Source organism: Xyrauchen texanus, chromosome 47 (genome assembly GCF_025860055.1).
Source record: "Xyrauchen texanus isolate HMW12.3.18 chromosome 47, RBS_HiC_50CHRs, whole genome shotgun sequence".
Lineage (NCBI taxonomy): Eukaryota > Metazoa > Chordata > Actinopteri > Cypriniformes > Catostomidae > Xyrauchen > Xyrauchen texanus.
In genome coordinates, this window is record NC_068322.1 from 7013327 (window position 1) to 7034847 (window position 21521).

Sequence of the window (21521 nt, forward strand, 5' to 3'; positions counted from 1 at the left end):
ACTGTCCCAATCACCTATTCGCACACACACTCATACACCAATGGCGGCAGAGCTGCCATGCAAGGTGCTAGCCTGCCATTGGGAGCAACTTGGGGTTCAGTGTCTTGCCCAAGGACATTTCAGCATGTGGAGTCGTGGGGGCCGTGAATTGAACCGCCAACCTTGCAATTAGCAGCAGACTCGCTCTACCACCTGAGCCACAGCCACACCTAACAGCCGATGTATGTCTGTAATATGCTTCCATCTTCTCATTCCAAACCTTGATGTTTTCTTCTATGGTACACAACTGTTATTTTTCTCCCCAATTTGGAATGCCCAATTCCCATTGCGCTCTAAGTCCTCGTAGTGGCGTAGTGACTCGCCCCAATCTGGGTGGCGGAGAACGAATCTCAGTTGCCTCCACATCTGAGACCGCCTATCTTATCACGTGGCTTGTTGAGCGTATTACCGCAGAGACATGGCGCCTGTGGAGGCTTCGCACTATTCTCTGCGGCATCCACACACAACTCGCCACACGCCCCACAGAGAGTGAGAACCACATTATAGCGACCATGAGGAGGTTACCCCATGTGACTCTACCCTCCCTAGCAACCGGGTCAATTTGGTTGCTTAGGAGACCTGGCTGGAGTCACTCATTCGAACTCGTGACTCCAGGGGTGGTAGTCAGTGTCTTTACTCACTGAGCTACACAGGCCCCCTGTTATTCTAATTTTTAAATCATGGTAAGGTTTAAGTTTGGGTCTTGGGTTAGTGGTTAATCTTAGGAAAAAACATAATAACATAGTTCGTTGGATTCATTTATTTTTTTTCTAAAAGGAAACTCGTACGATTTCAAAACTTGCACTTATTATTACAACTTGTTGTAAGACCGGGTTAGAAATGACAGGGAAATCTGCTTATTTGTGAGACGTATTGTTGTAAACTACAGCTTTGTATTGTGATGATAGTACTGCATTAGTGAAGCACAGACTTTATACAGCCGAGCAGGGGGGTCTGCAGTCAAAGATGAGGCTTAGGGGAAGACAAGAGGCCCCAGGATCGAGATAGTTCAGGCAAGTCCCTTGTGCCTGCTGGCCGGCTATGAGACCAGGCCAAGAGGAGGAGGAGGAAAAGTGAGAGGGTTAAGGAGGGGGGCCAGGGGGTGAAAGCAGAGCTGGAATTTGTGCGGTATGCAGAGAATGATGGGATTTTTCCTGCTGGGCGGCTGAGAGCTGCTGTAATGCAGAGCATTGACCAGCACACACACACACACACACACACACAAAGAACTGAATGCTCTACCACCATCACCCTCTCTACTTCACACATACTCTCTCATTCTCTCACTCTCCCTCACTCTCTAGCTCAATTTTTTCATCTTTTGTGGAATGCTCACAGTTATTTAAAGGGATAGTTCACCCAAAAATGAATTTCCTGTTATCATATATTTACCATTGTGTTGTTCCAAACTCAAATGACACAAAAAAAGATATTAATGTTTATCTCGGTCACCATTAACTTTTGGTATTTCTTAAATTTGGTCTGGTACCGCTAAGTTGACTATCTGGAAAACAAGAAAAACAAGGCAGGGCAGGGTGCAGTGTATGCCGTGGCTATATTTTCAGGGGTGGGTGACTTCTGGATTATGATATAAATATGCATGTTAAAAGTGGGTGGAGTGTCCACCAAAGTTCATGTATATCTGGTGGATATTAAATATGATGTACCGTTGATGAATAGGTGTTGGATTTCTTGAAATTTAAATTCTCTCTCTTCCACAAAAGAACAGAGCATTTCTCTAACAGTTGGCTCTGTCTTTCTGTGTCTGTATTCCTGTCTCTTCTGTTGCTCTTCTCCTTTTTTTCCTCTCTCCCTTTTAGCAATCACTCTTTTCTGCCATTATTTCATTTTCCTCCTCTTGATGATTAAAACACTAACTCTCTTTTCCTTTGTTCTCCTCAATGTCTATGTTTTCTTTCCTCCTCCACAATCATTCTTCTACCTGTCTCCATCTCATTCTTTTAACTTGTAAATATTTAAAATGAAATTGTAAATATTTAAAATGTCTAAAGCTGTAAATATGTAAAAATGTTTCAGTTTTAGATGCTTTCACATATCCATATTGTATGTTTTAGTGTCTATCCAAATGCAAAAACAGGTACATTTAAATGTTACAAATATTAACGTACAAATAGCTACTTATATTAATGAGATCAGGCTGGTATTTGATGGTGATTTGCTATTTGCACACTTTTTGTTATATTTTTGTAGATCTTAACATTTAGATTGTAATTTTATAACTTTTACTGAACTTTCCATGATTTGACAAAAAAATGTCTCCATATTAGGCATGCATGTAGGACATTTTCAAATTCCATTCTATCTTTCTCGCTCTTTCTTTTTCTCTCTCTCTCTCTCTCTCTCGGTCTAACTCTCTGCTCTGAGGCAGCTCCTCTGCTCTGTCTGCTGGCTTGCTTCCAGTGCCTGACAGTCATAAGATTATTTCATTTATTTAGTCTTTTTTTCCTCTTCTATTTTCTGTCCATTGTGTCCCTCTAAATATGAGCCATTGTTCAGAATGACCTTATCGGTCTTTGGGAGCATGCTTTATTTTAGTAACAGAGTTAAAGAATTTAATTGTCTGCATTTGAGATCATGATGTGGAGTCTTTGGGACATAGCGTATGGCTTTAAGGGAAAACAATGACAAATATTAAAAAAGTAAAGTTTACCCAATATTAGGATGTGCTTTTGTATTTTTATGCTTTATAGAGTATATTACATTATTAGTTAGCAAAATCAAACTCTATTGAACTCCCATGCAGAGCACTATATGTGTGGTGTGCAGAGTTGCTGACTGTGTTATGTGTTCAAAATCAGTCACTTGGAATGTTTTATCTTAGTTAGGATTGTAAGAAGGTAACCGTTTATGTAGACACTAGGCAGCTCACTAGGTTTTTGAACAGAGCTATTGTGTCATGTGTTGATTTTCTCAAACTAGAAACTAAAAATCTGTTTGTCTTTCTCTAGCCCTCTTTTTCTCTCTCCCTTTCTCAGGACAGGTCATATATTAGGGTTCAAGAACCATTTTGTTTCCTCCATTCTTTTGTCTGAGGCAAGTTTTGAGAAATTCTTGGCCGGCTCCCTCCCGCCTCCTTGAAAGAGAAACTGTCAGTTTAATTGGCTGTGATCTCGTATGCAAAGCTGCTTTCACTTATTGCACTCAGGTCTTATCCTTAAAATATGGATAAGATGCTGTGAAAAAACCCCTCCACATGGTCTTCTCCTGTCTGTATGCTTTGAATTTAAACCAGACGCACTGGTTTGTCCCATATTATTTTTATTTAAGTTTTTCAAACCGTGATATATTCCTCATCGTAGTGCTGGAGATTTCCACACATCCTCCTCTGTCTCTCTCTCTAAATGTCTCTAAAGAATATCAATGGGTAGAATTTCACAAGAGTCGGATCGGGGGAGCACTGAAGTGGCAAAGCATTTTTTTCAGAATCACTTAACACACTACAACAAAATCTGCAATCATGTCGGCTATAATCCTGAGAGACAGATCCATTTTTGAGACAAAGAGAGAGATGGGGAGATGAGGACAGCCAGAGATAGTTGGTTTTACATTAACACGTGTATGGAGAAAGCGTGTGCTTGTTATTTAGGCTTAAAAACAACATGAAACCGCATTCACAATGCATTAAGTTCCCATAATGTGTCGTATTTCTTAGTAAAACAGAATATTTAAGTGGGAATTAATGAAGTGGGGCTTTTGTCCATCAGGATTTGATTGGATAAAAACATGCTGTTGTATTTAAGCAATATTACCATAGTTCTGCTATACTGACACACTATGTAAGAGCACGATTAAGTGTGATATTCCTTTCATACAACAGTTAACAACACTTAATATTTGAGTAACTGACATTAAAGACATAAAAAAAACATTCTGTTTTGTTTTTGGATACAATATTGCAAACCATAAAATTGGACACAGATTAAAAATCGTCCAAGTACCAATCAGATTAGTGGACCAGAACTAACTGCTATAATATTGGTTAGTTCTGATGAAGTGCGCACAAAAAGGCTGTAAACATTTTTTGGATTTTCTCTGATTTTCTCCCCAAATACCAATGCGCTCTAGGTCCTCGTGGTGGTGTTTTGACTGGCCTCGATCTGGGTGGCGGAGGATGAATCTCAGTTGCCTCCGTGTCTGAGAGAGTCAATCCATACATCTTATCACGTGGCTTGTTGAGCGCATTACCGAGGACTTCTAGCGCGTGTAGAGGCTTCACGCTATTCTCCACGGCATCCAAGCACAACTCACCACGCGCCCCACCGAGAGTGAGAACCACATTATAGTGACCATGAGGAGGTTAACCCATGTGACTCTACCCTCCCTAGCAACCGGGCCAATTTGGTAAAATTGACCCAAAACATTTATTAAGAAAGTAAATGGTACTGTATGTTGTCTTTGAAAAATCAGATCTGTTGAAGTATTTTACATTACTTCAGAGCGGCTCATCCATGGTAAGGAGTTAAATCAGGGCAGTGAGATGTCAAGGGGCCATTGTGTGAATTCCCTGACTAGCCCATGTTTAATTGAAGTCTTTTTTTATTGTAGTAACATAAGCAGTTGGATGTTGCTGAAATGTATTAACATTAGTTCCCTAATAGCATAATACCTGACCAACCCATTTTCTCTCACTGTTTCTTCTGGAGTATCAAATTAATAACTACTTTACTGCTGGGTGTTTTTTCAAATTTGGGCACTTTTGTGTCCCAGGGGTTGATTTTAATTAAAATAAACCGATTTAAACTTTTTGTTATACGTAGGTCCTTTTAAACCGTTCAAAAATCAGCTCCATTTACTTCCATTGTAAGTGCCTCAATGCAATGTAGTGGAAATGTCCCTGTGGTGGGAATTTTCAAGACTTTAAAAAAAAAAAAAACACACAAATTTGACAAATCTCCTTTGATGCATTTGCATACTCTGCTTGACATTATTAGTAGAAAAAGTTTATTAAAAAAAATTGAGAGCATGAAAAATGCTTTAACATTCTAGAAATGCAAGTTAGAAACAGCCTGTTATTTTGTGCTAATCTTAAGAGAATATTTATAGAATTCTTTCTCAATTTAATAACATTTTAATATCATGAATATCTCTAACATATTCATTTACCGTGGTATTTACTTGGTACTCAAACGTACATCAAAGTATAGCATTACAATCATGGTTGTGTAGTCCACAAATTTGTGTTTCTTTTCTATTTGGCCTTTACCAAGTGGAGATGTCTTCCTAAGGATCAAAACATAAAGACAGATCTTCCCAGACAATGGAATCAAGTATGTAGCAACTTTAATAACACTTTCTAAAATCAGTAGCAGTGATATACCGGTACTCTAAGATAGAAAAGCAGTGCAGACTTGGATTGGGCCGATAAACATCAGCACAAGACTGAGTTTCCAATTCCTGCCTCTGAATAGACCCTGGGCTATGAGAGTTAGGAAGAGGGAGAACGAGAAGGGGAGATTGAAATGCGGTAGAGAGAGTGAAAGAGAGAGAGGCAGCCCTCTCTGGCCCTGTGGCTGTCGGAGTGAATGGACCATGTGACAGGACATGTCGCGTTGAGTGACAAAGCAAAAAAAAAAAAAAAGAGAGTGAAAGAAGTGGCAACACAAATGTAAAACACTCTGGTTTCCCAGCATCCAGCCTCACAGCGCAGAGAGAGAACGCGAAACAGGAAGGGGGAGGAAGAACAGATGGAAAAACTGGCAAATGCATAGCAAACACAAGGTTAAAAAGTGTAGATACAGTATGGATGGTGCATGGGTAGATATATGTGTGCACATGTGTTTCAAGTTTTGAGTATGTGAGAAAAGAACAGTGAAAGGAATAATTCGCCCCCAAATTGAAAATTCCTTTTACAGAGGGAGGACAGCAGGGGTTAAAGGAGTTAGAGAACAGGGCAGAAGATGTAAAATGGATTGGAAATATGGAGAGGTAGTGAGAGAAAAGTGGGGGAGGGGTGAATACTCTGCATACTGCATGGCGATAACGTCAGACACTTTATAAATTTCCCCGGCTGACTCAAACTGCTACCTCGAGGCAGACACAGGCCGTGCCTCTCCATGTCACACTCTGAGCCTCTAAATCTTAGAGCGAGAGAGCAACAGCATGGCATTTACAGTGGGCTGAGAGAGAGGAGGAGATGTACATGGACGGCTGCCACTGAGTGAGAAGGTTCGTAGGGAAAGAGGAAGGACGGAGAGAGAAAATGAGGTGAAAGAATGGGCTCAGTGCTTCCCAAGTGTGTGGTGTCATATTCCTGCGTAGCCCCTAGCTCTACAAATGGCTAAAAGAGAAATACTGTTTTACATTTGTTCCTTTTCTATAATACTAGTATTGAGAATACAGTTAATTTGCTTAGTTATTATGAAGAATTTCAGATGGTGACGGGCCTTTCTTGAATAGAACTTTAATCAAAAGAGTCCAAGCTGAGGAGCGATTCAGGTTACAATTCTGGTATTTCTACCATGGAGCAAAAAAAATAAAATTCTCTCTCCTTGAAAGTATTTTTAAAGAAGCTACCGATTATAAAAAAGCATATTTTTTAGGGGGGGAATTTTGTAAATTTGATTTTCAATATTCAAGATTTTTTTCAACCAAAACTGTTGTTGTGATCGATACAGTTCAGAGTTCAGCTTATTTTATGTGTAGCTGCTGTGTAAAAAAAAATAAATAAAAAAAATAGGTATTATTCAAATGTTTTAAACTTTGCAATTCTAATGTGCTGGGTCTCTGAGTGATAAACAATACATTAATATTGAGTAACTTGACACTTTTATAAAAATAATAAAAAATCTATTGTTGCTCTACTAACAAAAATGGTTCCAAAAGAAGCCGAAGCAAGTAAATGTCAACTTAAATTTCATCCGGTTCTTCATACAATGCTATCATATGCATTCAGAAGACTTGGAGTTGGACTTGTATCGCTAAAATTGTATGGACTAGATTTATGGTGCTTTAGTGGAGAACTTTTAGGAGCTTAAAGGAATATTCCGTGTTCAATACAAGTTAAGCTCAGTATACAGCCTTTGTGGCCTATGTTGATTACCACAAAACCCTCCTCGACCCTCCTTTAAAAACAAAAAAGGAAAAATCAAGGTTTAAGTGAGGCACTTCTATTTAGAGGGTTTAAAGGCAGAAATGAGAAGCTTATATTTTATAAAATCAATTAAATTAATTCGTCTGTCAAAACTCATATATTAATTTAGCTGTTAAGTCAGGGTTTGTTGACATAAGTTGTAAAATTGGCTATAACTTCACACCGAAAAGGTTAGTAAGTGATTTTATCACACTTGTGGCAATTGTTTGAAACAGTGAGTCAGTGTTCCAAAATTGGCCCCATTCACTTCCATTGAAGGTACCTCACTGTAACCCAGATTTTAATTTAATTTAAAAACATTTAAGAAAAGGCCTCATGTCACTATGTATTTGTTGTATAAAAAAGATCAGTGTGAACATTCTACAGAACGTATCCTTTTATGGTCGATGGAAAATACATCATAAATGTTTGGAACATAATGAGGCTTAATCAGAATAATAAGAAATGTAATTTTGGGTGAACTATTCCTGTAAGACCAAAACCACATGAAGACTTTATTTTTGAGCCTCTTTTACTGTGATAGCAGCACAAGGCTATCCTAGTCAAATGTATCTTTTCTCTTTCAATGTATGCTGAATTACGCACCCCATTTCCTGTTGGCATCAACGTTCTTTGGACATGCTTGAAACAAGGGTAGCTGCAATTACGCTGACACGTCAGCTTCTGTTCTGCTATTGTGCATGTAGACCAGTGGGTGCTGCTGTATTAATACGCAGCTAAAGCCCTTAATATAGTTCACTCATTTATATTGTATCCTGTTTTTATAATTTTGTTATCCGTTTTAGTAACCGTTTCACTGTTGTTTCTGTAATCAGTTTCTTGGAATAATAACCTAATTGTAATACCGAGGTACTTTGATGTATGGCATTGTACTGAATGCTTAGTATATTCATATAACATGAGCGGTTTCCCAAACGACACTCTATACACTACGCACTTTTAAAATATACTATGCACTCAGCCATGTAGTGTGAATTTTCAAAGTGTAGTATCATCCCAAATGGAACACTTAATGATTTTTTACTACATGGAAGCATTCAGGACAGCTTCCTGACTCCTCCTCGTGACGCGTTACCTTGCCAAACAAGCTTACATCATCCCTCTCATGAGTGCATGTCACAGAGATATATGGAAGCAAACATTTGTTACTAAAAGTATTTAAGAATTGTTTGTTTCTCAAAATAATCAAGCGTTTATTTGCCGACTGGAGTTGTGTGGATTATTTTGATGCACCCTAAATATGAGTACATTCACTTGCATTGTTTAGAGGAGGAGGCCTGAAATGAAATCCTAGAAGTCTTAAATTCTGTTTTAATGAAGAAAGAAATTCGTCTTGGTTGGCCTGAGGGGGGAGTAAATTATCAGCTAATTTTCATTTTTGAGTTAACTATTCCTTTAAAGTTAAGATGGACTGGTAATATGGCCGGGTATTTTCCTGGTGGGCCGACACACTTTTGGGCCGATCAGGAAATTATCGTAATGGCCATCGGGAGAACTGAGCGGGCCGGTGGTTCGGCCGCAAAACATGCCGAATGGGCCGCGATAAGCAGAGAAGGACAGCAACAACAGTTGGGCCAGTTGCCATTTAAAATCCCGGGATGATTTCTCTTCCCAGTCCAGCCTTGATGGTACTCCAAGGTACTTTAAAGAACATCATGGCTATAATGGAGGTGTTCAAAAACCATTGAACCATGATATTTTGTATGTGTGATGCCAGAACAGATTTTTATATATATAAATCCCACAGTGTCAGTCTCTGTGAAATTATTTTAAATCAAAACTTGTTTTTGAATCCAGGATTTTGAATTTTGAATATCAGGATTCTAAGATTGACATTGACTAAGATTGTGATTTTCATTGACATTAAAGCATCAGAATTTAAAAGAGACAAATATTTAACATAGCTTTGAATCAGGCAGTATGAAGTTATAAGTGTTCCTTCTCTAGCGGCGCTCTCCTTTTTATTTGTATACTAGAGCTGGTATTGAGAGGTGGGCTCGAGAGAGCCCGGCATTAAACTTGATCAAACCGGTCTATTTGTCTTTAAAGCTCCCGAGACATGCTTCACTTCCTGTTGTGTAACACTGCCTTTTTCACATCTCCAACAGAGCCACAGAGTACCCGGGCCCGAGAGAATGAGAATGAGAATGAGAAAGAAAGAAAAGAAACAATTTTGTTGCCGCAAAAGACATTCCAAATTTTGGCTGTCCAGTGCTCTTCCAGAATATTCCATTCTTTCAAAACCTGAATGTTCCACAAACCTTAAACTTAGTCTGAAATGTATAAGAATAGCATAAAAGGAATTTGGCTCCCTGTTAAGAAGAAACAAAATCACATTGTGGAATATTTAAGAAGGGTGAGATCTTCATTTGAATGATGATAAATATTAAAGGCCATAAAATTAGTCAGAAGGTGGGATTTTCAGTTAATAACAAACTGGTCTCACACAAAGCTATCATATTCATACGGTATCAGTAGGCTTGGAATGAAATGCTTAAGTCATATGGGTAACTTTTATAGTGCTTTTATGTCAATTCTTTGGAGTTTGACAGCATAAATGATCATCTATTTTCACTGCATGAAATAGAGCAGCAAGGACATTCTGCTAAATATGTTCTTTTGTTTTCTCACAGATGAAAGAAAACAATACAGATTTTGAATGACATGAGGGATAGCAAATTATTACAGAAGTTGTAGATGGGTTGAACAAGCTGAATCCCTTTAACATTTTATCATTTAAATAAAGATCTCGCTGTTCTTGCAAATTCCACAATGCCATTTGTTTCTGGAATTCCACAGATTTATGTCATCAATCTGTGGTACAGTGGTAAAGTTAATTTCCTTGTTATGGCTATGGTGCCATGTTGGATCTACTTTGATTTATCTAATCCAGATTTGCTAAGGTTTTTTTTTCTACCTTGCTCAGGATACATCTTTATTCCATTTTGACCAATACCTTTGATCTAAAATCACTGAAAAACTCATGGCAAGCTACAAATTTCACTGGATTTATAAACCTATTGGACCTTTAGTTCTTTTTATATGTATTGCACTTAAAAAGTTTCTACCCAAACATTATAGATTGCACCGCTTAGATGATTTCAAATGCCATGGTGGTTGAAAAATACATCCCCCTGTAGAGAGCAGCTAAACCAGCTCTGTGGGGTGCAGCAGATGTTACGGGCAGAAGCTGCTGTATTTGTGTGGAGTGATTTTAGCTACAGTACTGCGCCTCCCTTGTCATCCATCTCTCATTCTCTTTCTTCCTTTTTGCGTTCCCTCTTTCCGCTATTTGAGTGGATCCTGAAAGACACACACGCCCTCTCTACCACCCACACTCTGAGTAACAGCACATCTCCTCCTGTGCAGTCGGCCTGTAGCCTTGGATTTCCAGCACACACAAACACACCGAACAACTCGTCTATCAACTCTTACCTTTTAAATCCTAAAGCAAATACAAATACAAACACAGTTGTGGAAAAATAAAGCAGTTTCTTATACTGTTACCCCAAAAGCAAGTGCTGTACAATAATATTAATAAAACGGTAGGAAAATTCACAAGTTCACACAAAATTATAACATATATTCACCTACACAGATCTAAGAGATGGTTGAAAAACATCAACAGTAAGAAAATGACAAACAACACAATCATGTAAACAAAATATAACACAAACACATATCCACCTACTCGGATCCATAGGCTACAGAGAAAAGATAATAAATAAAATGGACAATAAAACTGTTTGTGATCTGCATACCAATGGTAGGAGATGTGGTGTTTCTGAAAAATAGTGGCTAATGATAGCATATACAAAGCCAAATTTAACCGGGGCCAAAATGGATCTCTGAGGTACCCCACATGTTAAAGGTGCAAAGAGGAGAAATTCCCAATCTCTACAAAAAAAAAAAGTTCTCTCCTTGAGATAGGACGAGAACCAATTCAATGCAGATCCCCCAAATACCAACCCACTGCTCAAGGCATTCCAGCAGAATTGCATGATCAATAGTATCAAACGCAGCAGAGATCCAAAAGAACTAAAATGGCACAATTCCGAAGTCAACGGAGAGCAACAGGTCATTCGATACTTTCAGTAGGGCATAACCTGTGCTGTACTCTCAAACCATATTGGTATCTATCCAAAATGTCATTCTCCTTAAAGTTAGAAAGCTGATTAAAAAAAAAAAACCTTTTCCAATACTTTAGAAAGAGAAGGAAGAAAAGACTACTTCCATTTTACCCCATTTCCCAAGCATCTTTCCCCTTTTACCTACCTGTTTTCCAAGCACCTTTTCCCGTTTTACCTGACTTTGCTGGCTTTCTTGTTAATACATGTTAATAATAGAGAATACATTTTCATATGTTAATTAAAAATAATGACAACTAGCATTTTCCTTTGTCCAGTGGTGGCTAACGCTTTAGCTTATAAACCCATGGAAGAATGTATTAATGCTTATTTAAATGGTCTACCGGTCTTTTTTTTTTTTTTTTTTTTTTTTGAGTATTGTTATAGTATAGTATGTTATATTATTATTTAAGCTAGAAGGTAATAGAGGACATGCTATATTGTGAATATATTCACAATGTGCATATATGCTAATGGAAATATTTGTATATTTATAATGAAATGTATAGCATTAAACCAGTCAGAATTTATACTTGTTGTCAACAATGTGTGCTAGCTCAGTCTGACAATTTGAGGTCAAGGATTAACATGAAAATAGTTGGTTGAGAACCAACAAAGCTTCCAAATGCAGGTTCACTTTTTTTTGTTGTTGTTGTGTGGTGTAGTTTTCAGTCATGCACTCAAGTTTCTTTCATGCACAGACCTCCTGCCTCCAGAGTGCTGCCGGAAAGCTGCGTTTCACTGCATATGAAAGCAGATACAATCCAGAACATGTGGACTCGTCACCTAATGCAATCAGAACAAAGGGGAAAACTGGTGCAACCAACATTGCTGTTGTAAATATGTGTGTGTGTGTGTGTGAAGGGTGGGGCGAGAGCAACAGATTGGGTCTCCTGGCTCCAGCCCCTCTGTACGAACACTTCCAGCAAGGTCACATGACACCAGTTAAACCCTGTCACAACCTTTTCCAGGGGAGTGCTGGCAACAACAAACTAGTGCACACCGAGACATTACACATACACCAATCTACTTGCCTTTTTACTTGCAAACCTATCTTTTTGTCAGGATGCTTTAGGAAAAAAAAGCACTCGACATACAGTATGTGCAGTAAAACAGTTGTGTCGGTACCAACTGCTTGTAAAAATGCCATATGGCCGTCATCCAGCCCATAGTGTAAAAAGACTGCTGTGGATTAGCCCTAATGAGAGGTATAACTAAAACCTGAAAGCCATGTGAGACCGTTTGCCAACATACAGGCATACACCATAAAGTTAATTCCACTTTCTTTCTCAATCCAAAATCTCTCTGTATATCCGTGTGTCACTAACCTTTATCACTGAATATCTCGAAAACATGTCCAGTTCACATTTAACCCCAAAATCAAAAGAATATAGTTATAAAAATATTTTAAATTATATGTTGAAATATATTTTATATATTCATATATTGAATATCATTGTTTTAATCATTTATAAGTGAATAGAATTTTGCTTATTTTAGAGCCATTTCTGCATTGTGACATTGTTTTTATGACAATTAAGTATATACTTTTATAAATCTCACACACATACAAGGGTGGGCGTTACAGTGTGAAGAATTTACATGTGTCCATTGATCTTGCTTGTTTTGATTATTCCCATCCCCCTGGAATCTACGTCGTAGCACACAAATATGTTGGGATAAATATAACCTGGGCACGTATTTTGTCTCATTAGAGAATTTGGGGATGGACTCAGCCAACAATAAGGCTAATAAGCCTCCAACATGACTCTACAGTTTAAATGAGCTTTACTCAACTCAGTTTCAAAATGTAGCCAATTGTTGTTTCTCAAGAATGTAGATTGCATACTTTTGCACAAATTAAAGATTTCCTTTTCCTGATTTGCTAAATAGGATTCCTTAAACTCAAATCACACGCAAAGGCTTCATTCAAACCTGTCTGAAGTATTTATCCTGTGCAGAATTGAGCAAAAGATTCAGTTTGGTAACCATGCCCTCTGCATCTGGCCTCATGCCATTGTTCTGTACAAATAAACACAGCTATACCACACAAATAGAAAGGAACTAAAACACCTCAAAAAAACTGTATCACTCATATGCCATGTTTGTTAGACAGTGCCGGTCTCCTGAAGTCGGACAGGATTCCTGCACCGCGGTTTTTCACAGCGTAGTCGAACAGTGACTCATAAATTCCTCTCTATTTTCCAGCGATGTGGCAGGCACTGCTTTCAGCAGCCTTTTCTAAACTCTCAAAACCTCTTTTACAACCACATCTGATTTTTTATTTGTGTTTTTTTTTCTATCAGATGATTACACTTTTTGATTTAAGCTTGATTTAGGCTGTCTGAGCAAATCATATATACCTTCTAAAATGCCTGCAACTTTAGACAAAGCAAAATACCTTCCAATCCTGTAAACTCCAAGCCCTCCACCCACACCTTTCTGGAACCTTCTAAAACTTCAAAACGACTCTCTGTAAGCTGGAGACACCTTCAACCACTGGTGCTGAAAAAGCCTTACAGGTCGTTGCTAATGTTCCAACTGCTTTGTTAAAATTTCCCTGCTGCCAGCAGTATAATAAACCGGTATTTTCATAGGGAGAAAAAAAAAAAATGTGAGACTTCTCACAGGTGTAACTATTTCAGAGATTTTTTTCTTCTGCAAAAACATTACACTAGTATGGTTTTAAAGCAATATTCTGAGTTCAATAAAAATTCAGCTCATTGACAGCTCATTTGTGGCAAAATGGTGATTACCAAAAAACTATTTTCAACCCGTCAAAAATCAGTGTTACAGTGGCTATGTTTACATGCCTAATTTTTTCAATCCGAATAAATTCAATCCGATTGCAGATTCCGAATGTATTGTTTATATGTCCCCTAAACTTTGCAATCTGATACAAACATTTGTTTACATGTGCATTACATGTTTTCCAAAACTTCTGCGCATGCGAAGCACGTTCTGAAGTGGATAAAGGCTGAGAACGTGAGCATGGCACCAAAAACCATAATTGGTGTTTTCTCTTTGAGATATCTAAAAAAATATGCCAGAAAAGCTTTCTTCTTATGTTGCTCACTCTACTCGGCAAATGAAGAATTAGAAGCAGCATCTAATACCCTGTCTGACCATGTATTTGCCTCATGCCCATTGCCAATCTAACCACAGACAGCTCTGGATGCGAGTAGGTCACGAAGTGAAGACAGGTGGGGGAGAGTTGTCCTTAACTTTAAGCAACAGCTGCGGATGGGACGCTACGCAAAAAACACTAAGCAATAAAGATGGCAGAATGGAGCAATTTAATCATTAAAGAAAAAAAAGCTAGGCTATTTAAAACGGCAAGAGAATGGATGCATTGTTAAATTAACAGTCAGAAGAAGACTTTTACTCTTGTACAATATAAATAGCCTATGTCAAAATTGTAGATATTATATTCAATAGGCTATCAATATTTTTAAGTTTTTTTTTATTCAAAGCCTATAACTGTGTGTAATTTAACACGTTTTGAGGAGGATGTATAGACAGACTATTTACTTTGTTCACTTAGCATCATCTCTTGTAAAACATTCTAACATTTACTATACTAATATGTCACTATGTCAAAGAAGAAATGCTTCAGAAATTATGGTTTCGACATCAGGAAGTCGCGTGCACACAATGGAACACAACACCGTAAACCACACCTACTGCTTGAAGTCCCTATTAAGAATGACACAACATTATTTTTTGCTTTATGTGATGTCATGAAAGAACATGAGTGCCCTACGTAATATTCAGTGTGAGCCTGCATCCCCTTAATAATGCGTTTTGTCATTGCTTTGTATAAATTAGGTTCCCATGAAGCATATCATGTGTAAACATGCATACACACCAAATCTCTGCCTATCGCAATGTATTTTAGAGTACGATTTAGAAATTAGTCAGATTCAAACATTTGCGTGGCTAGTGAGGCACTTACAATGGAAGTGAATGTGGCTAATTTTTGGTGGGTTTAAAGGCAGAAATGTGAAGCTTATAATTTTATAAAAGCACTTAAATTACTGTACATCAATTCTTCTATTAAAACTCATGTATTATTTGAGCTGTCACAGCAAAGGAGTTGTTAAATTGGCTATAACTTTACACAGAAAAGGTTAGTAAGCAATTTGATCACACTAAAATCATGTTAACATGTCTTACGTCTTGTGGCTATACTTTAGAAACAGTGCGTATTTAAAAGTTTACAGACTGTCCACATTCACTTCTATTTTAAGCACCTCACTGTTACCCAGATTTTTTATTATTATTTTTTTTTTAAGGAGGGGAAGGTCAAAATACATTTTAGTGGTTATTAATATTATGCCACGAATGCTGTCGATTGAGCTTAACTTGTATTGCACCGGAAAAATGCCTTAAATATACTAGTCAAATATGTTCAATAATAACAAAGCAGCATTCAATCATTTTATTATTAAATAGGCTATCTAGCAAGAGAGCATAAACTCGGTCCATTTGACTTTAATGTTTTCTCAAGCCAAAGACGATATAATGGGTGTGGGGATTGTTTTTCTAGGCACAAATTTGCATTCTTTTTAAGAATAACAATCCGTATTGGTTACATATACCATTGTATAAAATACAACCAAAAATGTTGCTCCCGAGCAAAAAAGATCTATGAACTCTGCAAAGTTTGTGAAAACGAGATGGCGGTAAACTTCAGATGGGCTTAAATTCTCTTGCGCGCTCTCATCAAGTGGTCAGCACCCCCGTTTAAATCTTCCTCCCCTTCTGGAGGGAAGCAAAGAGATTTAAATGCTTTGAATGATGGTGAGGAATGTTTAAAAGTGTCTGTTTGAGGAAGGGGGGTGGGCTTTTGAGGTTTTTTCATGGGGGGAAGAAGACTCATGTGGGACAAACCCCATCTCTCAGATCTGGTATGCGTGACTGAGCAAGGAGAAGGCAAAAAAAATAAAAAATTCAAAACCTGGCTTCTCAACTTAGGGAAACAATAGCAACTGTTGAGAGCAGGATTTAGCATTTTTGTAACATAGTAAAGTATTCTACGATTATAATCACTGAAGTAATTTGATTCTAAATAATAATAATAATGTTACTGGATTATAATCATTGGAAATAAAAGCACTATTTGCAGTTTTAAAGCCAAACTGGCACAATCAAGGGGAAGCATCCATTTTGTTGCGCTTCATAAATAATGTAACAAACAAGAGCATAAATGCCCTTAAAGCACAAATATCATTCTCTAAAAATGCTGATCTTTCAAACTCACTAAATTAGCTGAAACTCAACCAAATAAACCCACACATATTGACAACTCTTGTCCTGATGATAATATCATATAAAAACAACATTTGACTCCGATACCATCTAAACATTATGAAATTCACCTGTTTTTAAAAGGGCACAAAACAACACTAAATGCATGAGCTTAATGAAAAAAGTCACTAGTGTGTTCCACACAAAAACAGTTTAACGAAATTTAACGTGGCACTTTTTATTTATATAAATATCAACTTTAATGTTTTTTACTGTAAGAATATAAAACATTTTAATTCGGGATTCTTTTTTACAAATACATTTACAGTACATTAGATCACAGTAGCTTCTCAGCAGGATTCAATACATGTTGCAGGTCGATACATCATGTTACATATATAGGCCTGACACTCATTTTGCTTGCTCCTCGTTGTCCTTTTATATGTAATATTGAATATTAATTTATTTAAAACGGACATATTGTTTTAATATCATGGTAGTGCCCTGTAAAGCCTTGTAAAGAGGCAAACCAGGTGTCAGTGAATTGCAAACAGGAAACTCAGTGGTTTTTCTTTTTCCGAGACAAAATTCACTTCAATTTGAAGTACAACGCTCTGAATAACAGCCATTAATGCAACAATATCTGCTTACATAAGCATAAATACATCAGCAGAGAGCCTCTTATTCAAAGCAGGAATTAAAGGCTTTCAGGCCTGTAGAATTGAGCTAAAATCAAAACTAAAGTGATTGGAAATATAAAAGCTTTAGTGTACAAACCCAGTATTTTCGTCTGTCTTTGCATAAACTCGCTATGAGTCGAGCCGATCTTTGCTCGCGACTCCTTTTGTTGGTTGTTTAAAGGGAAGGGAAATTAACAAAGGTAGTTTGAATCCATTGCTTTCAGTCTTTTTTGCTTTTCTCAAGCCAAAGACGAGATAATGGGGGAGGGGATTGTTTTTCTAGGCACAAATTCGCATTCTTTTTAAGAATAACAAGATATAATACATCTAACGAGGTAGCCAAAATATCTCGATACTTAGGGAGGAGGAGGTTTAATATTGCGATTTGTTAGGATAATGTTTTAGTGTTTCTTACACTGACCGGACTGTGTTAATAATTATAATATCTGACACATGTATCACATTTAGAATTTTTTTATTATTTATTTTTTTGCCAATGCAGAAGCTTCATTTTTATGCTGTTTGCTGTACTGATATCCAACTAGGATAGCAAGAGAAGGTTTTTTTAATCATTAAAAAAAGACCCTCCCAACCTATCCCCTCCTCCTCCATTCCCCTCCCTCCAGAATCTCACCGAGTTTCACCTCACTTTTTCACTTTCAGTCATCTGCCAAAGGCCCAGGTTCAAAACTTTAAGGCAGGGGAGCTGCGTGATCCTCTCCAGTCCCCTCTTAGTGATTTTCGTACATCCATACAGATCAATGCCGGTCAGTTGAGTCAAGTGGTCGGCGATGAGCTCCAGTCCTTTGTCTGTAATCCGCACGCATTGGCCGATGTTCAGCGTCCTCAGCTCGTGCATCTGGCGTACCATCCTGTTGATGCCGTCGTCGCTGATGTGGCACGAGCACAGCGACAACGACTTGAGCTGGTACAGACCCTGCGCGATGTACGCCAAGCTCTGGTCGCCGATCTTATCGCAAAAAGACACATCGAGCCCGGAGAGTCTCAGGGTCCCCATGGCGAGGTGCATGATGCCCGTGTCGCTGATGTTGTCGCACGAGCGCAGATTAAGGCTCCACAGACTCGTCATGTGCGAAAGGTGAATCATGCCGGCGTCCGAGATTCCTCCGCAGAAACTCAGGTTGAGCACTTTGAGCTTGGTCAGGCCTTTAGAGATGTGCTTGAGGGACAGGTCTGTCAACTTCTGACAGTCCTGCAGGGTCAGGTATTCCAGACTGAGGCAGCCCTCCGCCGCGCTCCGGGTCATTCCGGCCAAATGTCCGATCCCCACGTCCGACACATGTCGGCAGCTCCGCAGATTAAGACTCTTGAGTCTGTGCAAACCCCATGCGATGAGTAACAAACCAGTATTGGTGATGTTGCTGCAGCCGCCCAGTTCCAACACTTCCAAGTTTTTCAGATACTGGGCTATTCTGCCCAAACTGGAATCCGTGATCTGTTTACAGAGGCTCAGATTGAGCACTCTCAGGGAAGAGATCTCCTGTACGAACGCATGCCCCAGGCCGTTATCTGTTAAGTTATAGCAGCCGCTCAGATTCAAGCTCTCGATGTTGGGCATCCCCTGGATCACGTAGCTGAGGCTGCGCCGCAGGCTGAGGATCTGCACACGCCTGATGCCCCGCGCCTGCAGGCTGGGGAACAGAGAAGGGTTCGCCCTCCTCAGATGCAACTTGGCTTCCACCCCCCTCCACACGGACTTGTGGTAGGACGCGTCCCTCCACGCCGTGCACACTTGGGCCACTCTGCCTTTGTCCCTCACGTCCAGGTAGCTGAAAATCATGGCTAAAATCTCTGGGAAGAGACACGAGATGTGCGTCTCCATCTTCCACGCGCACGTTTACGAAAATAAACGGCGGCAAACCCCTCCACCAACGGTCAGAATACAGTCCGCTCAGGAGAAAAAATGGCTTTAAAAACCTTCGCTAGTTTTCTTTTTACATTTAAATGTGTAAATCGAGCAACTCCACGTACCACGTGATCCGTTCGGTGGCGCAGTAAGTATTCAAATGCAAAAAAGCCCAAAAAAAGCTTGATCCGACACAGACCGACAGCAAACGGAGGGGAAACGCTGGCGGTCATTCAGCGCTGCTGCCCGTTTGGCGCTCTGATAATAGCCTTCGCTCGACCCGGGGATCCAGACGGTCGTACATTTTCAAAAGATTTCTAAAACTGCCACAAACCTCGGGAGAAAGCAAATTCAGTCCGATTCGATCGTGTCTTCAAACCTCTATCAGATAACAAGACTGAGGTTTCGTTTTGCGTTTGTGCTCCGCTCACACTGCCAAGCCGAAGGGCTTCCTGCTGCCTTTGTCTGATCTTTTCAAACATACTTGGCAGGGCCGCCAGCACAGAGCGGCTGTGGGGGAAGGCGCGCATTAAAACACGGTTAAACTCCGCAAATCATTAGAGAAGAGCCTGCAACTTATAAATAAGCACAATGTATATGTTCCATAGAGGTCCTTGTGTGTGTTCTGTTTTTCTCAAAACTCTCATCAAATAAATTCTTGTAGTCTTTGTTTGTTCTCCCCCCTTTTGGAAACGAAAGTGGTTTAGCCCAACTCAGCTGGAACAGTAAGAATAGTTCCCCTGGAAACCAACTTCTTACAATTCAGTTCACTTTACCCTTAACCCTTCATCTGCCGAGTCAGATGATGCTATATTATTATTATTATTATTTTGATATTTCAGTTATGTTTTTCCGAGTAAACTGAAAATTAAACTTTATAACAGAAAAACCTTACTGTGAGAGAGGCCTATTTAAAAATGTAAATAGTATACTTAAATAATGTCACATTTTACCATAAAACTTTTGTAAATCTTAGGATAATTGATTACAATATTTTGCATACTTGTTTCTCTGTATATTGTCTTGATCTTACTGAATATTTTAGATTAATATTTTAATTATTTGTTATTCAAAGTCGAATAGATTTAGTATGGCAGATTAATGTCAGGATTTTTGTTACGTAATTAATCTTATTGCTGTTTCTGACATTCGCTGATCCTAAAAGCAACATTGCTTATTTATAACCCAAATAAAATAAAGGTGCATAATGTTTAGTTTAATAACAGCTCTATTAAATAAACAATAACAGTTACATTTGTTGCTCCAGCCAGTCTTACTTAAAGTAGTTTTTATTCCACCTTTTGCATATTTCCCTGTCTTTGGGCCTCGGGCCCCCCTCTGTGGGTGCTTTGGCATTGTTTGCTGATATGACGGGAGCATTTGCACAAGGTACTGGAGTGTAGCAGAGAGATAGAAGAAAAGGAGCACACACACACACACACACACACACGTATTTGTGTTTACAAAAGAAAATGCAGCACAGCACAACTGACAGCACAAGTCCAACATTCCACCCTCCCCACTCTGTCTGTCTGTCTGTCTCTCTTTCTGTCTCAAACATTTCCTCTAGTCTAGCTCATCACATGTCTCTCTCTCCCTCTCTCTCTCTCTTCAATAAATATCACTTTTCTCCTTCCCCTCTCTATAATTGCGTAATAAACATTAATAGCATAGTGTAATAGCATTTCTATCCAGTAATTTGATTATTTCTAGCAGTGCAGTCCTGTAGTTTCAAGCTTTTTGAAAGTCAACATCATATCAAAATGGGCCATATTTACTCTCCTAATTCACGTTCCTGGTCTGATGAATGAGTGCATGTTATTCCGGTGGGAAAAATGCCTTTATAATCTTATATCAAAATGTAATAAATTGTTCCTCTTCTGAAACAACTTTTATTTTCAGATGAGGTCACCAAGCCCTCTTTTTCAACCCCTCCCCTCCAACCACATGGCTCCAATCCAGCTTGATCTCATGAAAATAATGTGACTGTGGTGTAATTGCTGCAAAATTGTATTACATGGTTCCTTACATGTATCACGGCAGTTCCCTGGAGAAATGTCCACTGAGTGGCTCAGAAGCAAGTTCAGTTTTGTTCTAAACATATTAATCAAGTTTAAAGACAACAACCAACCTATCTAACCTAAACCTTCAACTTAAACTTAACCGATAGTGTCATAAAAAGCAAACGTGACATGAAAAACACAATTGCTGAAGCAACCATGTCATTTTCGGTTCACGAAAAACGACCATTTGCGCTACCGTACAATCAATTCTATCTGTTGAGCTACTGTGCAATTTGACCGCGCTCAAACAAGCTTGTTAATGTTGTTTGTTATTTAATGCAAATGTTAAAATGTATGGCCTTACAAGTCATGCACTTCAGTAAACATGTTTATATGTAATAGCATTGTGTGAAGAACAGGGCAAAAAGTAAGGGTTAATGTACA

The 21521-nt window shown here is 38.7% G+C and overlaps 2 protein-coding genes across 4 annotated transcripts in view; one reads left to right on the forward strand and one right to left on the reverse strand.

Moving 5' to 3' along the window:
- LOC127638925 (protein Wnt-5b) overlaps positions 1–21521 on the forward strand; it is a 95974-nt gene that overhangs the window by 45872 nt on the left and 28581 nt on the right. The window lies entirely within an intron of this gene.
- LOC127638924 (F-box/LRR-repeat protein 14) lies at positions 16761–19656 on the reverse strand. The gene has a single exon (XM_052120684.1). It carries the CDS (start codon positions 19048–19050, stop codon positions 17848–17850), a length of 1203 nt encoding a protein of 400 aa, XP_051976644.1. The 5' UTR covers positions 19051–19656; the 3' UTR covers positions 16761–17847.

Excerpts from the sequence above, each read along its gene's own strand:
- LOC127638924 (XM_052120684.1), bottom strand. The coding sequence starts at position 19,050 with ATGGAGACGCACATCTCGTGTCTCTTCCCAGAGATTTTAGCCATGATT.